The sequence below is a fragment of the Mustela nivalis genome (assembly GCF_964662115.1).
Source record: "Mustela nivalis genome assembly, chromosome: 10".
Classification (NCBI taxonomy): domain Eukaryota; kingdom Metazoa; phylum Chordata; class Mammalia; order Carnivora; family Mustelidae; genus Mustela; species Mustela nivalis.
Window position 1 is genome coordinate 7,988,656 of NC_139029.1, and position 23,338 is coordinate 8,011,993.

The 23,338-nt window shown below is 50.0% G+C and overlaps 1 protein-coding gene across 6 annotated transcripts in view; it reads left to right on the plus strand.

Moving 5' to 3' along the window:
• The window catches only part of TNFRSF8 (TNF receptor superfamily member 8), a 62,043-nt gene that overhangs the window by 17,437 nt on the left and 21,268 nt on the right, over positions 1-23,338 (plus strand). For 3 of the 6 annotated variants that reach the window (XM_082687665.1, XM_082687670.1, XM_082687669.1), the window contains exons 3-8: positions 3,685-3,801; positions 11,331-11,483; positions 15,325-15,394; positions 15,767-15,927; positions 18,797-18,913; positions 22,095-22,244. In XM_082687665.1, coding sequence (XP_082543791.1) covers positions 3,685-3,801; positions 11,331-11,483; positions 15,325-15,394; positions 15,767-15,927; positions 18,797-18,913; positions 22,095-22,244 — 768 coding nt within the window. The remainder of the gene's footprint in view (positions 1-3,684; positions 3,802-11,330; positions 11,484-15,324; positions 15,395-15,766; positions 15,928-18,796; positions 18,914-22,094; positions 22,245-23,338) is intronic. The other 3 variants (XM_082687666.1, XM_082687668.1, XM_082687667.1) reach the window with 3 other exon arrangements.

The following is a 23,338-nucleotide window of genomic DNA, read 5'->3' on the forward strand; positions in this document are numbered from 1 at the left end:
TTTGGCTCCGTCTGCTCCAGTCCCCATGGACTTTCTGTTCTTGGCATGTCCTGTTCTGTCCCCAGGGCCTTTGCACAGGTGGTTCCTTCTGCCTGGAGCGATCTTCCCACACCCTCTGTGCAGCTGCCTCTTTCAGTCCTTGGGAACTCAGGAAGGCCTCCCCGATCCCTCCCTCTGGAGCTCTCCTGCCTCTTCCTCTGCCTTCTCTTCTGGTTCCTGCTTTATTTTCTTCCAAGTTTGTTCACACACTGGAAACTGACTTGCCAATTTCTTTCTGTGCTTGCTTGCCTCTGCTCCTCTAGGCTCGAGGATAAGCTCTACGGGAGTAGGGATCTCACCTTCTCCACTTTCTATGTTCAGTGCCTGGCACACAGGTGATGGTCAATAAATGTTGAGTTGAGTGAAAATAGAATCCCACCATGAAGTGAGTCACTTGAATCCCTGAATACATTTTCTGGAGCAGAGTGCATTTCTAGAGTTCGCCCCAAACAGCCCCTGGCGCTGAGAGGTGAATTTAAAGGGATCTAGAGAGGGGTACTGGATGGGGTCAGAAGATAAGGAAAATTCCACCAGGGGATGGTGTCTCAGCCTGAGCTGGTTGGCTTCAGAGGGATCCCCAGTGGGTAGAAATGGAGATGGATAGATTCGTCAGCCTGTGTGAAGAACATTTGTATTCATTCCCTAGGGCTGCCATCAACAAAGTACCATGAACTGATAGATGGACACAACAGAAATGGGTTATCTCACAGTTCCGGAGGCTAGAAGTCCAAGATCAATGTGCTGGCCTGGCCATGCTCCCTCTGAAGCCTCTGGGGAATGTTCTCGCCTCTCTCCCAGCTTCTGGTAGTTCCTTGGCTGGTGGCAGCATGAGTCCAGTCTTCATCTGGCTGTTCCCATGTGCACGTGTCTTGTATCCAGATTTCCCCCCTTTTTATCATCTTGGATTAGGGCCCACCCCAATGACTGCATTTTAATTTAATTACCTCTGTGCGGATCCGGTCTTCAAATAAGATCACATTCTGAGATACCAGGAGTTAGGGTTTCAGCATGTCTCTTTCAAGGGACATAATTCGACCCATTACAACATTCCAGGACATAGGAGGAGTGCCAGAGAAAAGACCAAGGTACCCAGTGGTGGCTGCAGCTTAGAGCCCATGAAGGGAGCCACGTACAGTGATGCCAAAGCAGGAATTAGAGCCAGAGGGAGGCCTGAGAATGTGAGGCTGGGTCCATATTGATTAGGTAGTCAGAGCACGTATCGATCAGATCTATGTACCAGGCCCTGTGAGAGGGGAATCACTGGTGAGCAGAAAGGCAAAGATTCAACCTTGAGGAGCTCACAGTCATGGGAGGAATTTAGATACTAAGACAATGTATCCCACAAATAAGTATGATTACACATCTAGATTAAATAGATTACAGCAGACTTGGGCATAGGAGGGCAAGGTACGTGGATCTCTGATGGTTTACAACAGGGGTCTTGACCAAGTTTTTGACAGAGTGACACCCTGACAATGATGGGAAGGCTGAGCAAGGGTTTACTAGGGGAAAGGGGAGAGGCACATTTGTGGCAAAGGGCCAGCTTGGGCAAAGGTCCTGGGGGCAGAAGGGAGCATGACCCCTTTGGGGGACATGGAGATTCCAGTGTGCCTTGAGATTAGACAGTAAGGGAGTTGTAGGTGGGCAGAACCTCCTTAACCACGGTAAGGACCTAGGGCTCTATCCTGGGAGCCATGAGATGGCTTTGAAAGTTTTAGGCCAAGAGGTGATGGGGTCACATTTACCTCTCTGAAAGACCACTGGGGAGCTACAGAAATTTTCTGAGATAGAGGATGCCAGCCATCAAGCTAGTATTTCTGAGAGATTCTCACATATTTTTCTAAGCAGGGGCTGACCTTGAGGTCCAGGGACTTCCAAGTTGTCCATGGGTAGATTTCAGGGGGGCCTAGACCTGAATGAGTTCACTCCTTTTCATCAGCCTCTGATGTATCCTTCCCTTGTGGATTAAGACAACAAAGCACAGTAACGTTCTTGTAGGGTCTGCAGCTTTCCCCGCAGTAGAAGTCAGATATTCTCCGGACACCTTGTAACAGTGCCACAGGTGCCACAGATATCAGGAAACATTTTTCGTGCTCCTCGGTTACGTGGAAACAAGGATACTCATTAGATTTTTATGTAATGAGTTCACAAAGAATCACAGATAGCGCCATCGCTTAAATTATTATTTTAAGATTTTATTTATTTGACACGGAGAGAGAGATCACAAGCAGGCAGAGAGGCAGGAGGAAGCAGGCTCCCGGCCGAGCAGAGAGCCCGATGCGGGGCTCGATCCCGGGCCTCTGAGATCATGGCCTGAGCCAAAGGCAGAGGCTCACCCCGCTGAGTCACCCGGCGCCCCATCGCTTAAATAATGCAATGCGCTGTGAACGGGGCTGTCACACAGCGAGGCTCCTGGGTCACCCCATGTACTGTACTGTACGCACTTTAGACACACGATTCCGAGCCGGGTCCCCCGCTTCCGCAGAATGACTAGGCGGCACGAGGAATGTCGAGGACCGATGGTTCAGCCTCACGTACGTCCGAACAGAGTGAGGGGAGAGAAAGATCCGGCTCGAACCCAGAGAAGTCGGTGACGCCATCAAGCCAGGTTGGACGCCCCCAGGGGTCCGTTTCTCTCCGTCCTGGACTCGGCCTGCGTCTACATCACCTCCTTCTCAGGCAGGCTGTGGCCACGCCGCACCTGCCACGACCCGCCAGCTGGGGACTTCAACGGCCCTTGGCCCCAGGACTCCAACCATAAAGAGAAGCCGTCTTCACTGGGTAGCTTTTGTGAAGCTCTCAGAGATGAGGCTCTTTGGCGGACATGGCTCACGTGTCTCCGAAGCCGAGTGGTGAGGAAGCTGTACTCTGATTGGCTTGTCTGGGTCATGTGCGCACCCTGAAGGACGAGGTGTTCTGATTGGCCTATTTGGGGTCATGTGCCCACCCTGAAGGATGAGGTATTCTGATTGGCTTATCTGGCTCACGTGCCCATACGGGCTCAAGCTGTGGGTGGTAGGCATCCCGGCTAGGGCTGTCCCTGGACGGAGAGCTGGGTCCAGGCGCAGGCGCTTTACCGTTTTGCCGCACGGAGTCGGTGTCCACGCCGTGCATCTTCCGTCCGTGTGCAAGGGGACTCGGGGGCTGCTGGCTGATCTGCGCGCATCTCAGTCAGGCTGGCTGAGGCTCCGCAGGGTCTAGGGAGTCCGGACTCCCTAGTTCCTGCAGGGAAGCAGGGCTCCTGCCCGAATGACCGCCGCCGGGGCCCTCCGGAGCTTGCGGTGCGCCGAGCACACCTGCTTATTTTCACCATCCCTTTACCCCGCTCAACAGCCCGAACGGAGGATCCTGCTAATCTCAGGGTGCCCATGAGTCACTGGAACTGGCCCGAGCCACGCAGTGGGAACCCCCCCCAGGCCCAGCTCTTCCACCCAAGCCGGGCTGCTTCCGCCTGCTCGCTGAACTTAGGCGAGGTCTGCGCTCTCCCCGGCAAGGCGTCCACCTAGAACCCGAGAGCTGGACCACCGTGTTTGGGGGGTTGAAGGGTGGAGCTGGGAGGGGCTTCAGGGACGAGAGGTCAAGTCTGGGGAGGTGAGGTCTTCGCCAAGGCGGCTCGGCCTGGAGCTTCTCTGCTTCCTTCCCCAGGGCACACCTCGCAGCAGCCGTGCGCACGGGGGTCATCCGACTGCAGGAAGCAGTGTGACCCCGACTACTACCTGGACAGGGACGGCCGCTGCACGGCCTGCGTGACCTGTTCTGGAGGTAAGGGCCCTGTTCTCCCCCGCAGGGGCAGCTTCCGGGAAGGGGGAGCCCTCTGGGCTGTAGGCAGAGAAGGTGGGGAGCAACCCCATTTGGTGCCTGGCTGGACTCTGAGTTGGCCCCTGGTGCCTCAGTTTACCCCTCTGTATTTGTGAATTGATATCGGCCATTGATGTTTTGCATCCGTTTTTGTTTTTTGTTTTTTTAAGATTTATTTGGGAGAGAGAGAGAGACAGACAGAGTGAGAGAGCATGAGAGGAGAGGACAGAGGGAGAAGCAGACTCCCCATGCAACAGGGAGTGGGATGTGGGGCTGGATCCCAGGACTCCAAGATCATGACCTGAGCTGAAGGCAGTCGCTTTACCAACTGAGCCACCCAGGCGCCCTTGCATCGGTTTTTAGAGGGACTTCGACCTCTAGGAGATTCCCCCCACTCCTTTTTTAATGTAATCTCAGTGCTCAACTTGGGGCTTCAACCTATGACCCTGAGATGAAGAGTCTCATGTTCTACAGACGGAGCCAGCCAGGCCCCTGGGGGAAATTCTTTTCTTGTCTCTGCTTTACAGTGAAGAAACCCAGGTTTAGGGAGGTTAAGGGCCTTTCCAAAGTTAGAAAAGTCTGGTAAGGGGCAGATCAGGAGTTTGAGCTGTCTGTCTGACACCCAGAACTGTTATTCACCTAAGACCACAAGTGCTTCCAGGAGAAAGTGTCCCATAGCACTTTCATTGTTAATTTATTATGGTTGTGGTTTATGTGCTCTCTGGTGTTTTGTTTTGTGTGGGTTTTTTGTGGTGTGGGGTTGGGAAATTTGTGGAGATTTCTTGTACCCTAATAAATGTTCACATTTTATTTTACCTTATTTTATTTTTTAAAAGATTTTATTTATTTATTTGACAGATCACAAGTAGGCAGAGAGGCAGGCAGAGAGAGGTGGGGAAGGAAGCAGACTCCCCGCTGAGCAGAGAGCCTGATGCGGGGCTCGATCCCAGGACCCCCAAAATCATGACCTGAGCCAAAGGCAGAGGCTTAACCCACTGAGCCAACCAGGCGTCCCAAATGTACATATTTTAAAAGCATATTTAGTGTGTTTGGGAAAAAGATGGATGTTCTGTTGGTTAGGTACAAAATTCTCTATATCAGGCTTGTTAATTGTGTTATTTAAATAAGATGTCTTTTTTAAAAAAATATGTATTCTTTTAAAATAATTTTTAAGTTTATTCAAGGTGGGGCCCCTGGGTGGCTCAGTCAGTTAAGCAGCTGCCTTCAGCTCAGGTCATGATCCCAGGGTCCTTGGATCGAGCTCCACATCATGTTCTCTGCTCAGCAGGGAGTCTGCTTCTCCTCTCCCTCTGCCTGCCTCTCTGCCTGCTTGTGCGCTGTCTCTGTCAAATAAATAATTAAAATCTTTAAAAAAAAATTTATTCAAGGAGTCTCCACACCCAGTTTGGGGCTTTAACTCATGACCTTGAGATGAAGAGTCACATGCTCTATTGAGTGAGCCAGCTAGGTCCCCTGAAATAATATGCATTTTTTTTTTTCATTCTTATCTATTTTTGTCACCTTCCAAATGGTTGATGTCTGAGTTAAATGTATAAAATCCATCTCCCCTATGCTTGTTTTTACCAGATTTTCATTGTGTTCTATTTATTTTTGCTCTCTATATGTCAAAGCTATGTTATTAGGTACAATGTTCATGAATACTGTACTTTCTTGGTGGGTTGGACCTTTCATCAGCATGAAATACACCTCTTTGGTCCTTACAATTATTTGCCTCAATTCAATTTTTGTTTGATATCAATATTGCCATTCTTCTTTGTCTGCACTGGTATTTCTCTGGCATATCTTTACGTTTAAAATTAATGACTGCATTGTAAATGAAAGTTATCGGCATTCATTATAAAACTTTCAAGCAATACAGAAGTGTGAGGAAGAAAGCCAGCTCTGCCCCTTCTCCTTCCCCTTCCTTGGGTGTCTGACTGACAATTCTTTGTATCTCTATATAGAGGGAAGAAGCATGGGAAGGTTTGCAGCCAGACAGTCTATACATACATAGAGAAAAGGGATTTTTTAAAAAAGATGTTATTTATTTATTTGAGAGAGAGAGCACACCCATACAGCATACATACATACACACATGAGAGGTAAGGATGGGCCCAGGGGCAGGGAGAAGCAGGCTCCCCACTGAGCAGGGAGCTCAAGATGGGTCTCCATCCCAGGACCCAAGATCATGACCTGTACTGAAGGCAGCCACTCAACCAACCGAGCCACCCAGGCACCCCGAGAAAAGGGATCTTTAAGAGGTTAGGCTCTTACTGTTTATGATGTTCAAGTGATCATATTTGATTTTATTCAAGTGTATCAGAGGAGGAAGAGACTAAAGTGAAAATACAACAATCACAAGAGAACAGTTTCTAAAAATAAAACCATCTAAAATTAAGAAGAGATTATGAAAATCAAGAAGCAGTTGGAAATCATTAAAGGAATAACTGTCTCTTGTGGTAAAATCATGTTCTGCTTGTTTCAGTTTTTGGACAGGATAGGGTAGGTTGGCTTCCTGTAATGAAAAATGAAGTAATTAGCTTGCTGCTTCCTTGACCTCTTCCTGACTTTAATTACTGACATACTTTTTTTTTTTCCTTTTTCCTTTGTTATTGCCTATGGTGTTTATATTCTTTACAAGAAGACTCAGTCCCTTGGCCTGTTAGCGTTACTTTGCTATTTCAGGTTATTCATTGGGCGCTAGGAGTACATTGACGACCACTTCTCTGTTTCTGAATTTTTCATTTTGATATATTGCTTGGTTGGTTGGATTTCACTGACCTGTGGATTTTTGAGGAAAGACTCATCTTTGCGCATCCCCCTGAGAGGGGGTTCTTTCATATTTGAGAATGTTTCTTGCCGTTATGCCCGAATGACAACTTTGTATATGATTATTCCTAGAAATTTTCTTTAGAACTTTGTAGGGTTTGGTGCGTTGTCTTCTTTGCTGAATATTGCTGTGGAGTGGTCTGCTATCTGCCTTACTTTTTCCCCTTTGTAGGAGACTGCAAGTATAACACTTTCCTTATCCTTAGGGCTCAGAAACTTATAAGAATGTGCCTTGATATTAATTGTTTGGAAAGAATTCTTCCTAGTACCTGGAAGGTCTTCTCTCTGTCTCTCTCTTTTCAAGTTTTTAGGTATTTAAGTAATCTCTATACCCAACATGGGGCTTGAACCCACGACCCCAAGACCAAGAGTCTCATGTTCCACTGACTGAGGCAGCCAGGTGTCCCTGGAATGTTTTTTCTATCTGCAGATTTAGTTCTTCATTTCTGGGAAATTGGCTTGGATTTCTGTTTCTGTTAAATATGTATCTCAGTATCAGTTTTATGGTTGCCTCGTATCCTGAAGTTTGTGTTTTCCTTCCTTCCCTGCCATCATTGTCCTCATCTTCTTTTATGATTTTACTTATTTATTAGAGAGAGAAAGAGAGACAGAGAGAGCGAGCATGAGCAGGGGAGAAGGGCAGAAGGAGAGGGGTAGAGGGAGAAGTAGACACGGGCTCCGCTCTGATCAGGGAGCCCAAGGATGCTGGTGATGATGATAATGATGATGATGATGATGATGATGGGGGACTCTATCCCAGGACCTCAAGGTCATGACCTGAGCTGAAGGCAGGCACTGAACTGACTGAGCCTCTCAGGCGCCCCTCTCCCTGTGTTCTTTCATCTTTTTATCTTGCGTTCACTGGCATTTTCTTACTGCTTTTTCCGTGCCATGAACTCCGTCTTCTATCTGATCTCTTCTGCTGCTTGCCTCCCAGGTGTCACCAGGACTCCCAGGACACTTGTAATGTATTCATTGAATTTATTGGAGATGCTTTGCATCTCCAAAGTTGATCTCCAAAGTTTGCTTACTTTAGCTCTCTAGTCTAACTTCTCATCCCATGCTTTTTAAAAGATCCTCTTTTCTTTGAGGTTTTCCTTTGCTGAATTTATATTCCTTTTTTTTTTTTTTTAAAGATTTTATTTATTTATTTGTCTGAGAGAGAGAGAGAGCACAAGCAGGGGGAGTGTCAAACAGAGGGGGAAGCAGGCTCCCTGTTGAGCAAGGAGCCCGATGTGGGGACTTAGTTCCAGGACCCTGAGATCATGACCTGAGCCAAAGGCAGATGCTTGACTGAGTGAACCACCCAGGCTGAATTTATATTCTTATTAACTTCTTTTATAGTGTGAAGCACTCCTGGGATTGCTTCTGTTTTAGTCTGGGTTCTTGGTCTTTCCAAAATGTATTTCTATCTCCTTTAGATCTTTCTCTTTCTTTTCCAGTCTTCCCTTCTCCCTCCCTTCCTTCTTTACTGCTGCGGTGTGTCTGCAGTGCTCTCTTCTCTCTCTCTCTCTTTTTTTTTTTTTGCTTCAGCTTAGCAGGGGCAGCAGCTTGTTGTGGCGTAACTTCTTTAACACCTGCCCTACCTTCCTGGGCTCTGGTTTGTCTTTTCAGCTCAGACCTTCAGCTGGGGGCTGAGTGTTACTTTTCAAAAACACTGTAGTAAAATGTACATAACAGAAAATGATCATTGTAACCATTTTTTAAAAAAGATTTTATTTATTCATGACAGACAGAGAAGGAGAAGCGGGCTTCCCATGGAGCAGGGAGTCCAACATGGGATTCAGTCCCAGGACCCCGGGATCATGATGTAACCAAATCATGACCTGAGCGGAAGCGAGTCAGACGCTTAACCAACTGAGTCACCTAAGTGTCCGATCATTGTAACCATTTTAAGTGTACTGTGGCGGGGGGAGGGCACCAAGTGCATTCGCATTTTGGGGGGCAACATTCTCACTATTTCCCAACTCCAGCCCCTGTTCATTTGCCCCAACTGTAACTCTGTCCCCACTGAACACTAGCTCCCTAGCATGGTACCCCCAGCCTTTGGCAATTACCGTTCTACTCACCATCTCTGTAAATTTGACCACTCTAGGAAGTTCATATAAGTAGCATCCTAAAATATTTATCTTTTGTGACTGCCTTATTTCACTGAGCCTCGTGTCTTCAAGACACTGCAGCAGGTGTCAGGCTAATACACCACTGGATGGATCGACCACATTTTGTTCATCCGTTCATGTTGGTGAAGACTTGGGATGCTTTTACCTTTTAGCTGTTGTGAATTTTGCTGTTGAATACACACATCGGCAAATAATCTGTTCAGGTCTCTGCTTTTAGTTCTTTTGGGGTATATCCTTAGCAGTGGAATTGTTGGATCGTGTGGTCATCCTGTTTAGTTTTTGAAGGAATCCCGAGTGTTATTTTGAAACTGATTTTAGGAGCCCGAGGGCTTGGGTGGGAAGCAGAGTGCAGCCAGAGACGGCTCCGTCCTTGCTGGGAGAGCGATCTGCCTTCCCTTCCATCAGGGGCGTATCTAGAGATCCTGCTGCCCGAAAAGAAGTGTACCCCACTCCTGGGGCCTCTGTTCATTTCCCCTGGGCCTGCCTTCCTGAAAGTTCGCACGTCCAGCACCTTTCCCACCTTTGCCCAGGCCTCTGTTTTTTTTCCTTGAATTTTCCAGGGATGTCTACTGTTTGTCCTCAGTCTACTACTTTTAGATTTTCTAGAATTCTCGGGATTTTATGCTCTCCTCAGTACTGCTTCTGGGGTGCAGGCAAGAGTACTGCTCCGGGGCCACTACAGCGAGGAAGAGAGAGATGAGAAAGCCCCCCCACGAGATGGCTTTAGGGGCCAGGCCTGGGAGAAGCGCCTATCATTTTTGTTCACATCTCATTTGCTAGAATCTTGTCACGGGACCCAAATCCAACTCTGAGGGGGGCTGGGAAATGTAGTCTTTGCGCGAGCCCACAGGAAATGAATTGCTGACTACAGCATTCTGTGCCCGAGGATCCCTTTTTATGGCTTCGATGTCCTTCCTTTCTTCCTTGAGCTCCAGGGGATTCTGTTGTAGAGCTGCAAATTCCTGAGGATATTAATTGTACTGATTCTAATGGTTTGTTCTGTGGGTTTTTGTTTTTTCTTTTTTCTTTTACCTGCTCTTTCGAGAGTTAGTTCTTTTTGAGTTTGGAGCTCTTTTTCTCTCCCACGGGTGACCCTTCTGCACACTGTATCTGGTCGCTGGGATGGGGGCGTGTGTTGTTTAGTGGCTAATCTTCTGTAGGGTCCCTTCCTCCCACGTAGGACCAGCCCTGGGGCACTGTTGTGCTCACCTCACCCAAGAGTCTCCTGGGGGGGATGCTTGGCTTCTGGACCTGTGGCATAAGTGGATGAGAAGCATGGGGAGACTGACCCAGCTGGGTGCTCCTGCTGTATCCCCCATCGGCTTCCCTGGGGCCTGCCCCTGCCCTGTACCCACTCGGAGACTAACCAGAATAACCGTCTTGGGTAGACTTTGGGCTGCCGGTTTCTGTCTCCTTCTTCCATGCAGCCCCACCTGCTTCCATGTTTCAGGAAGCCTTCACCATTTCCGGTTGGCCAAGGATGCCCTGTGTTGCTTTCCACGGATGTTTGCCTTTGCCGATTACTTATACCAGTGATTTGTTTTTTTTTCCTCTTGACATAAAATTCACCACTTAATTTATTTTAAAAATTAAATTATATTAACTGTTTGTTCTCGCATATAAGCTCTATGCCCAACGTGGAGCTTGAACTCGAGACCCAGAGATCAAGAGTGGCGAGCTGTGCTGACTCAGCCAGCCAGGCGCCCCTAAGATTCACCATTTTAAATGTGCAGTACAGTGGTTTTATTGTATTCACAATATGCAACCCACCACCACTGTCTGACTTCAGAAAATTTCCACCTCCCGCAGAAGAAGCCCTGATCTTCCCATTCCCCTCCTGTTCCACTCCCTTATAGTCGCCAGTCGACATTCTGTCTGTGTGGATTTGCCTAGTTTGGGCATTTCAAAGTCATCAATATACGGCTTTTAGTGACTGGCTTCTTTCACTTTGCAGTGTTTTCAAGGTTCATCCATGCTGTAACAGGGTCATTCCTTTTTATGGCTGAACAATCGATCGGTGGACATTTGGGTTGTTTCTACTTTTTGGCAATTACGAGCAATAATGACATGAATGTCAGGTTTAGGACCCTCCTCCCAGACCCCCGGCAACCACTTGACAGTGTCTCGATGGTTTGATCTTTTCCAGAAGGCCGCAGAGTTGGAATCACACAGCACGCAGGTTTTTGAGACGGGCTTCTTTCATGTAGCACTGTGCCTTGAAGGGTTCCTCCGTGTCTTTATTTTTTATTTTTATTTTTTTGCCTATTTTAAAATGGGTCCATTAATTTCTTTTTAATACGATTATAATGACATCTGGGGATCTGGGTGGGGAAGTGGAGTCTGCCCCATTGGCCCTGCCTGGCTTCTGGCCCTTGTTGCAGGAACATTCTGGAAAGAAGGGCTGAGCGTGCCAGCTCCCTGCCCAAAGGGAGGCCACAGCGGCATCTTCTGTCTTGTGCCAAACGGGCACTGGCCATGAGGGTTCTCTGGCTCTCTTCCCCTGTCCTTCCTCTGTCCCCTGTGACTCTTCTTTGTGTCTCTTAGACGATCTCGTGGAGAAGATTCCATGCTCAGGGAATTCCTCCCGCGTCTGTGAATGTCGGCCTGGCATGTTCTGTTACACATCAGCCACCAAATCCTGTGCCCGCTGTAGGCCGCACTCCGTCTGCCCACCAGGGGAGGTCGTCAGGTTCCAGGGTAAGTATCCTCACTCTCAGGCCGGCACCAAGATCTGGGCCCAGCTGCACCCGCCCCAGATCTCCAAATGACCTATGACCTCCCACTTCCTTCTTCCTGTTGGACAGACCGCTGTCTCCTTTGGAGATCCTGTAGGGGCACCAGCTACTGCAGAGCCCCCTTCCCCACTTCCCTGCACTTTGTGTCCTGGGCTCGGCGAGACTCTGGTGGCCAGAAGCACAGGCGTGCCGGGATGAAATCTTGGGTTTGGTTTGAGGTTTGGGGCAGAAGTTCTCTGATGCCTGGTAAACAAGAAGCGAACTCTGTCGTGGGAGTTCCCCAGAGGATTAGGGCTGGTTTTGCCAATTCACCATTGAGGCATTGGGAGTTAGAGCTACTGAGACACTTGGATTTCTTTCTCAGTTTGCCGTGTGAGCTCAGGCAAACTCCTTACCCTCTCTGGGCTTCTAATTTTCTGACCGTACAAGGAGGCTCATGGCCAGAAAGGAGGTAAGGGCCACAGATGCTGTGTGGGTGCTACTGAGGACATGTTCTAGATAGGAGGCTTGGGGAGTGGGTGGACCATAGCCCCAGGCTGGGGAGGCTGCAAGATGGAATCCGAGGAGCCACGCCCCCTGGGGAGAAAGGTGCCGGCACCCCGCCCATGATACTCCCACTTCTAACCTGGTGCTTTCCACCATCCTTACCACCTTCTCCCCCACTGTCTGTCCTTTCCTTCCCTCACACGCCACAGCCAGTCCCATAGCATTTGTCCACCTAATTCTGTCTCCTATTCCCCACACCCAGTTCCTCCTGCCATTCCTCGCCCGTGGCACACAGGCGGAGCCACCCTTGCAAAACCAAATCTGGTTCCCTCTGTCACACACACACACACACACACCTCATGACTCTAATGACAATGCCATGATCCTTTGGCAGAAGAGAACCGTTTTTTGGAGGGACTTCTTTTCTAAAGTCTGTGCTGTTTGGCATTTCCGGGCTGCTGGCTTATTTGGCTCCATGTCTGGGATAGGCGAACAGAGAGAAAACCCAGGGGACTCATCACCGTGTCATTCCTTGGGTTCCAAGGCCTTCTCTGCGCTGTCCAGAGTCGTCTTTGTTTAGACACGTACCCATGGTTTAGCTGTCTTTAATCGGAGGACTAGGGAAAAGGGCACCCGCTGCGTATTGCCACAGGCCGTCTCCCGGACACAGTGTGTACACGGCCTGCACCATGTCGTCTCCTTCCCCCGGCCCCAGACTCAGCGCCAGTCTCCCTCTTTCCTTGGCTCAGCTTGGTCTGCTCGCTTTCAGTTCTGTGGCTGCGTGGTGCTTCCCCCTCTTAACAGGCCTTTGGGCATGTGGTTCCCTCTGCCTGGGACACCCTTGCCTCCTGTTCACTCAGTCAGCTCCTCAGCCTTGAGCTCTCTGTCCACACATCCCTTTGTCATCCCATAGGCTTCCTATGACTTGTCACAGGTCACGTCTGCGTTTGATCTCTTATCACACAGCGTCCTTCGCAAACGTGGATGTGAACATTTGTGTCTCTCTTGGTTTGGTCAGGGCTGGCCTCCCTCCCTGAGCCGTAGCTCCGTGAAGCTAGACCATGCCCGTTGTGCTCCTGGTCATCTAGGGCCGCAAGCCGGGCCACGGGCTGGAATGGAAGATGCTAGGGGCTGGGCATCAGACCCCTGGAGTACTGTTAGATTTGCACCTGGGGGACGTGTTCCCACCCCATCCTGGGCTTCAGTCTCCAGTCGGGAAAATGTGAAGTTGTTGGTAGAATTCCTTGGGGGACTTTCCAGCTCAGAAACTCTTGCATATCTGGGAAAAGTACCTGGAGTTCTGTTGCTCCAGCCAGGCCTGAGGACCCTCTCCTGCCAGGGAGGCCCTTTCCGTGGTGTTCCTGCGACTGGCACATGCTGGTGCCAGAGGCCTCTCTCTGATGCCCTGGACTGTGCTGCCCCTAGCGGTCCCACTGGCCACATGCAGCCAGAGAGCATTTAAAATGTGGCCCATTGGGTTGAGATGGGCTGTCAGGACAGAACATTCACTGGATTTCAAACATTTAGTAGACAAAAATGTAAAATGTCTCATTATTTTATTTATTTATTTATTTGACAGAGAGACACAGCAAGAGAGGGAACACAAGCAGGGGGAGTGGAAGAGGGAGAAGCCGGCCTCCTGCAGAGCAGGGAGCCCAATGTGGGACTCGATCCCAGGACCCCGGGGTCATGACCTGAGCCAAAGGCAGACGCTTAATGACTGTGTCACCCAGGTGCCCCTTCATTAATTATTATTACTTTAGAAGATTTTATTTATTTATTTGACAGAGAGAGAGAGACAGAGAGATATCACAAGTAGGCAGAGAGAGAGAGAGGAGGAAGCAGGCTCCCAGAGGAGCAGAGAGCCCGATGTGGGACTCGATCCCAGGATCCTGGGATCATGACCTGAGCTGAAGGCAGAGGCTTAACCCACTGAGCCACCCAGGTGCCCCTCATTAGTTATTTTTTATATTAAATATCTACTGATGTATTTTAGATCTATTAGGTTAAGTAAATTAACTCCACATGTTTCTTTTTACTTTTTAAAATGTGGTTACGAGGCAGTTTCAGATGACGTGTGGGATTCCCATCAGGTTTCTACAGCGCCACTGGCTGACTCCTGGACTCCCTGGTTTCTGCTCCCACAGGGCGACTCTCCAGCCATAAAATGGAAAGTAGTTTCTGCTTCAGAGTCGGCCCATGGCTGTGTGCCCAGAGCTGGTGCAGGTGTTCTCTCCTGAAGGGCTCAGAATGCCATCAAGCAGGCCGAATCAGCCGTCTTTTACAGCTGAGGAAGTTGAGGTCCAGAGATGGGTCAAGTCTCCAGGCCACAGAGCAGGGAATACCCGAGTTTGGGTTTGAAGGTCACACCGGGCGTGGTCACCCCACCACACTTGACGCACATGACACATCCGCATTGCTCACACTGCCTGCCCAGAAACCTTCAGATCACAATCCCACCTGTGGGACACTCTCTAAGCAATGTACAGATGGGGAGAGGGACATGCTATGGGTTAGGCATTTACTGTATGTCACGCAGTGTGGTGGGCACGGCGAGGACGATGGAGGCGGGGCGCGAGCTCACATCCGCCGGACGGAAAGTGCTATGGGTGTTCCTCTTTCTGATGGCATTCTTCAGTATTCTTCAGGAATCTTTGGGTTGCTGGAAAAAAAATCTCAAAATTCTTCAGGATTTTTTCTTCAGGAATCTTTGGGTTCCTGGAAACAAAATCTCAAAATTTTTTGATTCCTGTAACTGCAAAGTCTGGAGCTCCCTGGGTAGTGTCGGGCTATCTCCGGTCCCCTATGTGTAGGCATCTGTAAGATTCGTACCAGCAGCTCCTGGCTTGCCTCCCACCCAACCCCAGTGGAAAGACGGCTTCTCCTTCCAAGAACTGAAATCAAAATCTTGATATCATTCCTCCTGGGCACACCTTGGGTCACATGCGCATCACTGAACCAGTTCACCGGGGTCAGAGGAATCAAGGGGGTTGATGGGTCCAGCTGGTCTGTGTGTGCTCCTGGAAGGGAGGGAGGCGAGGCAGCCTCAGCCCTGAGCACAGGCGCTGAGACTGGAAAGTATTCCCCGGGGAAAGTCAAGGTGCTTTACCGCAACAGGGCCTGGACACTGGGCAGGCTGAAACATCAGATGGCTGCGACATTTTCCAAGCACCGCATTCCGAGCTCTGGGTTGTGGTGGTAAAAGATCTGTGCCTGGAGTCCTCAGGCTCTTTCATGACGTCTCCTCAGTGTCTCAGTGAGTCTCCTCAGGCTCCGCCGTGATGTCTGTCACTCCTGCATTTCTGTCCCCCCTGTAGGCACAGCAGAAAGGGACACCATCTGTGAGCGACCTTCCCCAGTGACCAGTCCTGACCGGGTGGCCACCAGGTGACTCCCCTCTCCCCACCAGCTGACCTTGGTGTGGGGCTGTCCTGCCCCATAGGATGCTCAGGGCCCTGCTGGCTGTGGTGGGTTGGGGTTCAGCCCAGGGTGTCAGGACCCCGGGGAGTCTCTCTGCCAAGCCCACAAGCCACTGAGGCCCCACCATGTGCTCAGTCTTCCCAGAGCATATTACAGAAGAGCCTAGAAAACACAGTCCTTGCTCCCAGGAGCTGATGGCGGGGTTGCCGGACGCTGTGGACAGAGGGTCTGGGGACCCCCTTCTCTGCAGAAATGGTTGCCCTTGAGCACAGACCCCCCCCACCCACTTCGCCCCCTCAGGAGAATTGGCAGTGCCATTTCTAACTTTTCTCTTGGCAGCAGCACCCTCCAGGCCAGGCCCCTCAGGACTGCCTCAGCAAGCTCCAGGGCGAGGACCACGCTTCCCGGAAGGGGCGCTTCCCTCACCCTGGAACACGGTTCCGAAATTACGAGAGCCCCCAGCCCTCCCTCCTCGGTGCGGGAGCCCGGTCCAGGTCCAGGTGAGTTCTTCCGAGAGGCTGTGGCTCGTTTCCAGGGCAGCAGCGTCTCGTTGGCAGGCGACCCCTGCGGGCTGGTCCAGGCAGGGGGGCCCTGGGCTGCGATCTTTCCCAGTCTGAGGAGAAGAGTGTCTCCAGGCCTCTTGGGGCTGTAGTCATGGACGAAGTCATTCGCTGGACAGCTCGAGTGTGTGTGACGCAGAGGTGCTGGTGCAGGAGCAGCTGTGGGTCTGATACCCTCCGGGTTCCCACGGCGACCGGCGGGGCCCTCAGTCCACTCCTGCCATGGCTGACTGGCCTCCGGTGCTGGCCCGAGGTTGTCCAGCAGTCTTTGGGTATTTGGGTTGTTTCCTCCTTTTGGCCGTGATGAATAAGGAAAAGCAAGTCTTTGTATGAAATCTCTGGGGCTTGTCTGTCTTTTTCATTGACTTCTTTTTTTTTTTTTCTTTAAAGATTTTATTTATTTAACAGAGAGAGACACAGCGAGAGAGGGACACAAGCAGGGAGAGTGGGAGAGGGAGACGCAGGCTTCCTGCCGAGCAGAGAGCCCGATGCAGAGCTGGATCCCAGGACCCTGGGATCATGACTTGAGCCAAAGGCAGACGCTTAATGACTGAGCCATCCAGGCACCCCTTCCGTTGACTTCTTAATAGGACTTCTTACAGTTCTGGGTTTGAGCCCTTCATCCTATAGTGGTGTGCGGACGGCCACCTTCCACCCAGTGGCTTGTCTTCTTATTCTCTTTATGGTGTCTTTGCTAAAGAGATTTTGTTTTTTTATTTTATTTTTTAAAAAGATGTATTTATTAGAGAGAGAGAGCGCGCACGCATGCTTGCGGTTATGCGAGCAAAGGGAGAGGGAGAGAATCCTCAAGCAGACTCCCTGTGGCGTGCAGAGCCTGATGTGGGGCTCCATCCCAGGTCCCCGAGATCGTGGCCTGAGCTGAAATCAGCAGTCCAATGCTCAGCTGACGGAGCCACCCAGGCGCCCCCATAAAGAGATCTTCCAAATTTTAACGTAGTCACGGGCACCTGGGCAGCTCAGTCAGTTAAGCATCTGCCTTCGGTTCAGATCATGATCATGAGGTCCTGGGATCAAGTCCCATGTTGCTCAGCCGCTCAGTGGGGTGTCTGCTTCTCCCTTTTCCTCTGCCCCTCCCCCCTGCTTGTGTTCTCTCTCTCTCAAATAAATAAATAATATTTTAAAAATAAATGTTAAAGTAGTCACATGGATCTATCTTTCCCTTTATGACCGGTGCTTTTATGCTCCGCTCTTTATATTCTTTCCCTCCACTCAAGTCTTGAAGACATCTGCATCGACTTCCTAGAATTGTTCCCATTTTGCCTTTCATGTGTAGACCCGCCGTCTGCCTTGGCTTGTGTGTACGGCATGAGGCAAGGGTCCTGCTGGAAGGTCCGTGTGGATGTCCAGTTGAACCAATATCTTTTATCCTTCCCCACTGTGTTGCAGACATCTTTGTATCCAAAGGTCCGTATGTGCCTGGGCACGATCTTGGACTTGATGTTCTGTTCCGTTGGTCTTTCCATCTAGACCGTGTGGATGCCCCAGGGGCTTGAATGGCACAGGTTTTTATTAAGTCATCGGGATGGTTGAGCAATGTCTCTACCTTTGTTCTTCATTACTAGACCGGCTCTTCTCAGTCATCTGCCTCTCTGTGTCCACTTCAGAATCAACTTTTCAGATTCTGTAAACTGTCCTCTTGGGCTTTTCGTTGGGATCACACTGAATCCAGCTTACTTTAGAGAGAATCTTTGCAGTATCGAGTAGTACATGGTAAAGCTCTCTATTATTTCGCTCTTTATTTTTTTTTAAGATTTTATTTATTTATTTGACAGGCAGAGATCACAAGTAGGCAGAGAGGCAGGCAGAGAGACAGGAGGAAGCAGGCTCCCCACTGAGCAGAGAGCCCAATGCAGGGCTCGATCCCAGGACCCTGGGACCGTGACCCGAGCTCAAGGCAGAGGCTTTAACCCACTGAGCCACCCAGGCACCCCTAACCTTTTATTTTTATTTATTGAATTCAACTTAGGTCTGCTTGACCTTCTCCCAGTAATATTGTATTATTTTCTTTGTAGAGAGATTTATAGCTTTGTTTTAGATTTCTAGGTACCTGATGTTTCTGATGATGAGGGGAATATATTTTTTTTCAGTATTTCGTGTTCTAACTCTTCATCACTGGTATTGTTTTGAACCGTGTGAACAGCCAATATTTGGCAGCCTCACCTACCAAAATAGCAATTCATGGGGCTCAACCCAAACATATAGGCACTGTTTTGATGTCATAACATTATTTCCAAGCCCCTTGTTAAACTCACTTGTTAGTTCTAATAATCTAAGAATCTACTAATCGAAGAATCTGCTGGTTCTTTCGGGTCATCTGTCCCTTTTAATGATGCCATCTGTCCATGACAGCCTGATGTCTTCTTCGCCAGACCCCACTACTTTCCTCTCTTTTCCTCGCCTTCCCGAATTGCCTGGGTCCCCCAGTGCCACACGGAGCGGAAGCTGTGGCCAGTAGACATCATCACCTCATGGCTGGTCTCAGAGGGAAAGTGGCCCCCGAGTTTTGAGGAGGGTGGTGACACGGCAGGGAGGCAGGGGAGAGGGCCGTGGCCGTGGTGGATGGCCGAGGAAAGGGACCGGAAGCAGGGGCCGCTTAGTGAGTGCTGCTCTCCTGTGTGGCTTTAGACAAATTCCTTCCCTCTCTGGGCTTCAGGACTCCCTCTGAGAGATCGATCTGACATGTGTGGAGCTTGGGGGCCGGCCGTGGAGCTGGGGGTGGCGATCGGGTGCGGAGGTGGGGCCTCTGCCAAGGCAGCCCGGCCTGGAGCTTCTCTGCTTCCTTCCCCAGGGCAGATCTCCCAGCAGCCGTGCGCACAGGGGTCATCGGACTGCGGGAAGCAGTGTGACCCAGACTACTACCTGGACAGGGACGGCCGCTGCAAGGCCTGCGTGACCTGTTCTGGAGGTAAGGGGCTCCTTCCTGGGAGCAGGGGCTCTTGGCTAAGAATCTGGGGATGGGGGGCTCTGAGTTTGTTCTGGGACTGCTCAGCCCTAGGAGCCTAGCTCCCCTCGCTGGCATCTCTGAGCAGCAGGCCTTTTCTGAGTGTCCTTCTCGATTGCGGGGTGTTGATGGTGGTGGCCCCTTCTCACACAGCTTGCATTTGCTTCCTCCTGCAAGGAAGCGTTCGTTACCGCCCACCTGTTCCAGGCTTGTCCTGTTATTTTTGGTAGCTGTCCTCTGGTGTGTGGAGTACAGTTGTCCCCATTGTACAGAGGAGAACACTGAGACCTTACAAAGGCCACAGGCTCCCGAGAGCGGCATAGCCAGAGTTTCAACTTGGAGGTTCTGGGCTCGGCTAGTAACTATACTGTCCTTAAAACATTCTCAGGACTGGGGCACCTGGGTGGCTCAGTGGGTTAAGCCGCTGCCTTCGGCTCAGGTCATGATCTCAGGGTCCTGGGATCGAGTCCCACATCGGGCTCTCTGCTCAGCAGGGAGCCTGCTTCCTCCTCTCTCTCTCTCTCTGCCTGCCTCTCTGCCTACTTGTGATCTCTCTCTCTGCCAAATAAATAAATAAATAAAATCTTTAAAAAAAAAAAAAAGAACATTCTCAGGACAGGCATTGCTGGGTGACTTCTGTGTACGTGGCCGACTCAGCACAGCCTCACAGCACCACCAGCTGCCCCCTGACATCCATCCACGAGGGCTGCGCAGGACAGGGGCAGCTGCCCAGGCCGCAGACAGCCGTGGCTGATTGTGTCCCCAGCCCCATCACAAAGGCCATGGGAGCAGGGAGTGGATGCATGATCGTGTCTCCTTGTCCAAGGTTTCTTTCACAGAAACAGTGGCTGAAGTCAGCAGAGGCCCAAAGAGGAAAGAACACCATTTGTCACTGGGGCCACTGTTCCAGTTGCAAAGGCCACAAATAAGCTTTCTCAAAACATGGTGGCAAAACCAACCCCCTCCTGTTTACTCATGAATTCCATGGGTCAGAAATCAGACAGGACCCTGAGCGGGTGGCTGGTCCCTGCTGCACAATGTCTGGGATTTCAGCTGGAAAACGTGAAGGCTACAGACGAGAATTGTCTGAAAGCCCTTTCCTTCGTGGCCTCTGTATGGCTAACTTGGGGGCTTCCTCGAGGCCTGGCGCCTGGATTCCAAGGATGGGGCAGGGGTGGGGACAAGCCACATCCCTTCTGTTGACCTTGGCTTGAAAGTCACATGGCGTATTTTCCGCCAGTTTTTACCTCTTGAGGCAGTCACACATCCCACTAGAGTCAGCGGAAGGAGAAGAAATCAAGCTTCTCGACAGTGAGGCAGAGGTCTGGAAGAGCAGATGGGGCCAGAAATGCTGCTCTGGCCATTTTTGGAAAAAATATCATCTGCCGAAGCTACCATGTCAGATAGAGAAACAAGAGAATTCCTTCAGCTCTAGGATGAAAACTCTGTGAAGCCGTTGAGTAGAGAACAGGGGCCAAGAGCACGGACTCTGGAGCCCAAGAGCCTGGGTTCAAATCTTGGCCCTACCAGTTTGCAGCTTATAAACACAAGCAAGTTTCTTAACATCTCCGTGCCTCAGTTCCCTCATCTGCAGTGGCCATGATAATAGTACTCTCTCGAAGACCTGATGCAGGAATTAAGTAGGTCAGACTAAGTTAATCAGGGTAGGATGCTAAGAGTAAGACCCCCCCATGCACCCGATGGTATTATGGCTGCCTTGTTTGTACTCAATAATATTAAAAAAAAAAAAAAAGATTTTATTTATTTATTTTGCGAGAGAGTGTGTGCATGTGGGAAGGGGGGAGAAGGAGAGGGAGGGAACCTCAAGCAGACCCCCCACTGAGGACAGAGCCCTGTCGAGGGGGGCTCGCTCTCACTTCCCTGAGATCATGACCTGAGCGGAAATCAAGAGTCGGACGCTTACCTGAGCCACCCAGGCACGTCCCACCCACGCTCGGTGCTGTTAATAGCTGAGATTGTGATAACAGCTGTCATTGTCCCAAGCCCTCGCTGGCACTGCTGAGCTCACTCCTGCTGCCCGCACAAACTCCCCAACCCTCCCCAGTTCCACTCTCTCTGGAGGTTTCAGGAAGAGACTATGAGGTTACCATCTGAGGTCTGTGAAGTATCCTGCTGATTGAGGAAAGTCCTCCCCAGCCAGTCACATATGTCTGATCTACTAATGTGGTCGTTCTGTTTTCACCCATTTAGAGCACATAAAATATTCCCAAGCATATGTAAATGCATTATCTATCACATGCTTTCTTTGATAAAACTTCCAACATTTTTTTTTTAATTTTGGAAAAAAATAACCCTTTTTATCATTGAAAATTTCTTTCTTTTTTTTTTTTTTAAGATTTTGTTCATTTATTTGAGAGAGAGAGAAAGCATGAGCGGGGGCGGGAGGGCGGAGAAGAGGAAAGAGGGAGAAGCAGACTCCTCGCTGAGCAGGGAGCCCAACATGCGGCTCCAGCCCGGGACCCCAAGATCATGACCTGAGCTAAAGCCAGACCCTTAACCCACTGAGCCGCCCAGGTGCCCCAGCACTGAAGATTTCAAGCGTATTCAGAAGTAGAGAAAAGTCAGGAATGGCTGTGGACATCACCCACTTTGAACGAATGATCGAGCCACAGCCACTGGGTTCATCTCTACCCATGCGTGCTCACCCTGTTCTCTAGATTATTTTCTTTTATCAGCTTTATTGCGACAGGATTGACACGCAGGGCCACGCATGTGGGCAAAGCGTGCCATTTGATACATTTTGACATCGTATGCGGCTGTGAAGCCATCACCACAATCAAGGAAAGAAGTTTCCAGAAAGTTTCCTCGAGTTCCTTATCGTCCCTCCCACCATTGCTCCCCACTTCCATTCCCAGGCAATCATCCTGCTTCCAGTCACTGTGGAGGAGTTTGCATATTCTAGCATTTTCTGTAAACGTGATCAGATAGTCCATACTCTTTTTCTCCCCCTTGTCATCTTTCGCTCAGCCCAACTCTTTTGAGCCGAAAGATCTGCTCGACAGGATAGTCACATGAGCGCTTGCTTCCAGGCAAATGCTTCTCTGCCCTCCTGGGGGTCCTCGGGACCCTCTGCTCTTGCCATCCCAGATCCCTCCTCACGACCCTTCTCTGTGTCCCTTTGAAGACCTGGTGGAGAAGACGCCGTGCACATGGAACTCCTCTCGCGTCTGCGAATGTCGATCTGGCATGTTCTGTACCACGTCAGCCACCAACTCCTGTGCCCGCTGTACCCCCCGCTCCAGCTGCCCACCAGGGACCGTCACCAAACCCCAGGGTAAGCTGTCTGCACCCCCAACCAGTGGGCTTCCGTCTGTGCCCCTGCAGCTGGACGTCTCTTCACCCCGCACTGGGCAAATGACCTTCAACCCCCAGCTGTTAACTAGGTCAGGTTTGGGCTTTGGTTTTGTTTTCATAGTTAGATCTGGTGAGTGGAATAAAATCTAGATCCGGGCGTGCCTGGCTGGCTCCGTCGGAAGAGCATGTCAGTCTTGATCTTGGGGTTGTGAGTTTGAGCCCCACATTGAGATTGCTTAAAAAATAAATAAATAAATCTAGATTTGGCATTTTGGTAAGAGATTCTTTTTTTTTTTTTTTTAAGATTTTATTTACTTAGAGAGTAAGGAAGAGAGAGAGCGCTAGCAGGGGGAGTGGTAGGGAGAGAAGGAAGCAGGCTCCCTGCTGAGCAGAGAGCCCGAAGTGAGGCTCGATTCTAGGACCCTGGGGTTGTGACCTGAGCTGAAGGCAGATGCTTAACGGACTGAGCCACCCAGGTGCCCCTCAGTAAGAGACACTGATGATTTTTTTAAAAAATTGTTCCTTTTGAAATTGTTGGGCTGGTAAAATCTTCACTCATTTGAAAGGCTGTTTCATTGACTCAAGATAGAGCAATATGAAATTTTTGAAGACCGTTCCAACTCAAGATGGTAGGCCTTGGGGGCACCTGGCCGGCTCAGTCGGCAGAGCATGCAACTCGTGATCTCAGGGTTGTGAGTTTGAACCCCATGTTGAGTGTGGAGCTCACTTAAAAAACAAATAAACAAACAAAAAACACAAGAGAAAACAAGGAAAAAAAAGATGGTAGACATTTTTCTGAGTACAGAAAAATATAAACTCTTGACGTTGGAGGAAAAAAAAAACCTGGTTAATCAGCAGAAAGGAGATTTCAGGAAATTTCTAGAAGGTAGAAAACAGATGGAAGGGTGGTGACAAATGAAATGAGGGGGAGGAAACCTTGCCCCGGAATTCACGCCACCAGTACTGCAGGACAAGTGAGAGGTCCCTTGCTCACAAGACCCCACGGAGGCTCTGGGCTCAGAGTGGCCTGGAGAAGGAAGAATGGGGCTGAAGCGGAGAATTGAACAGTGCAGC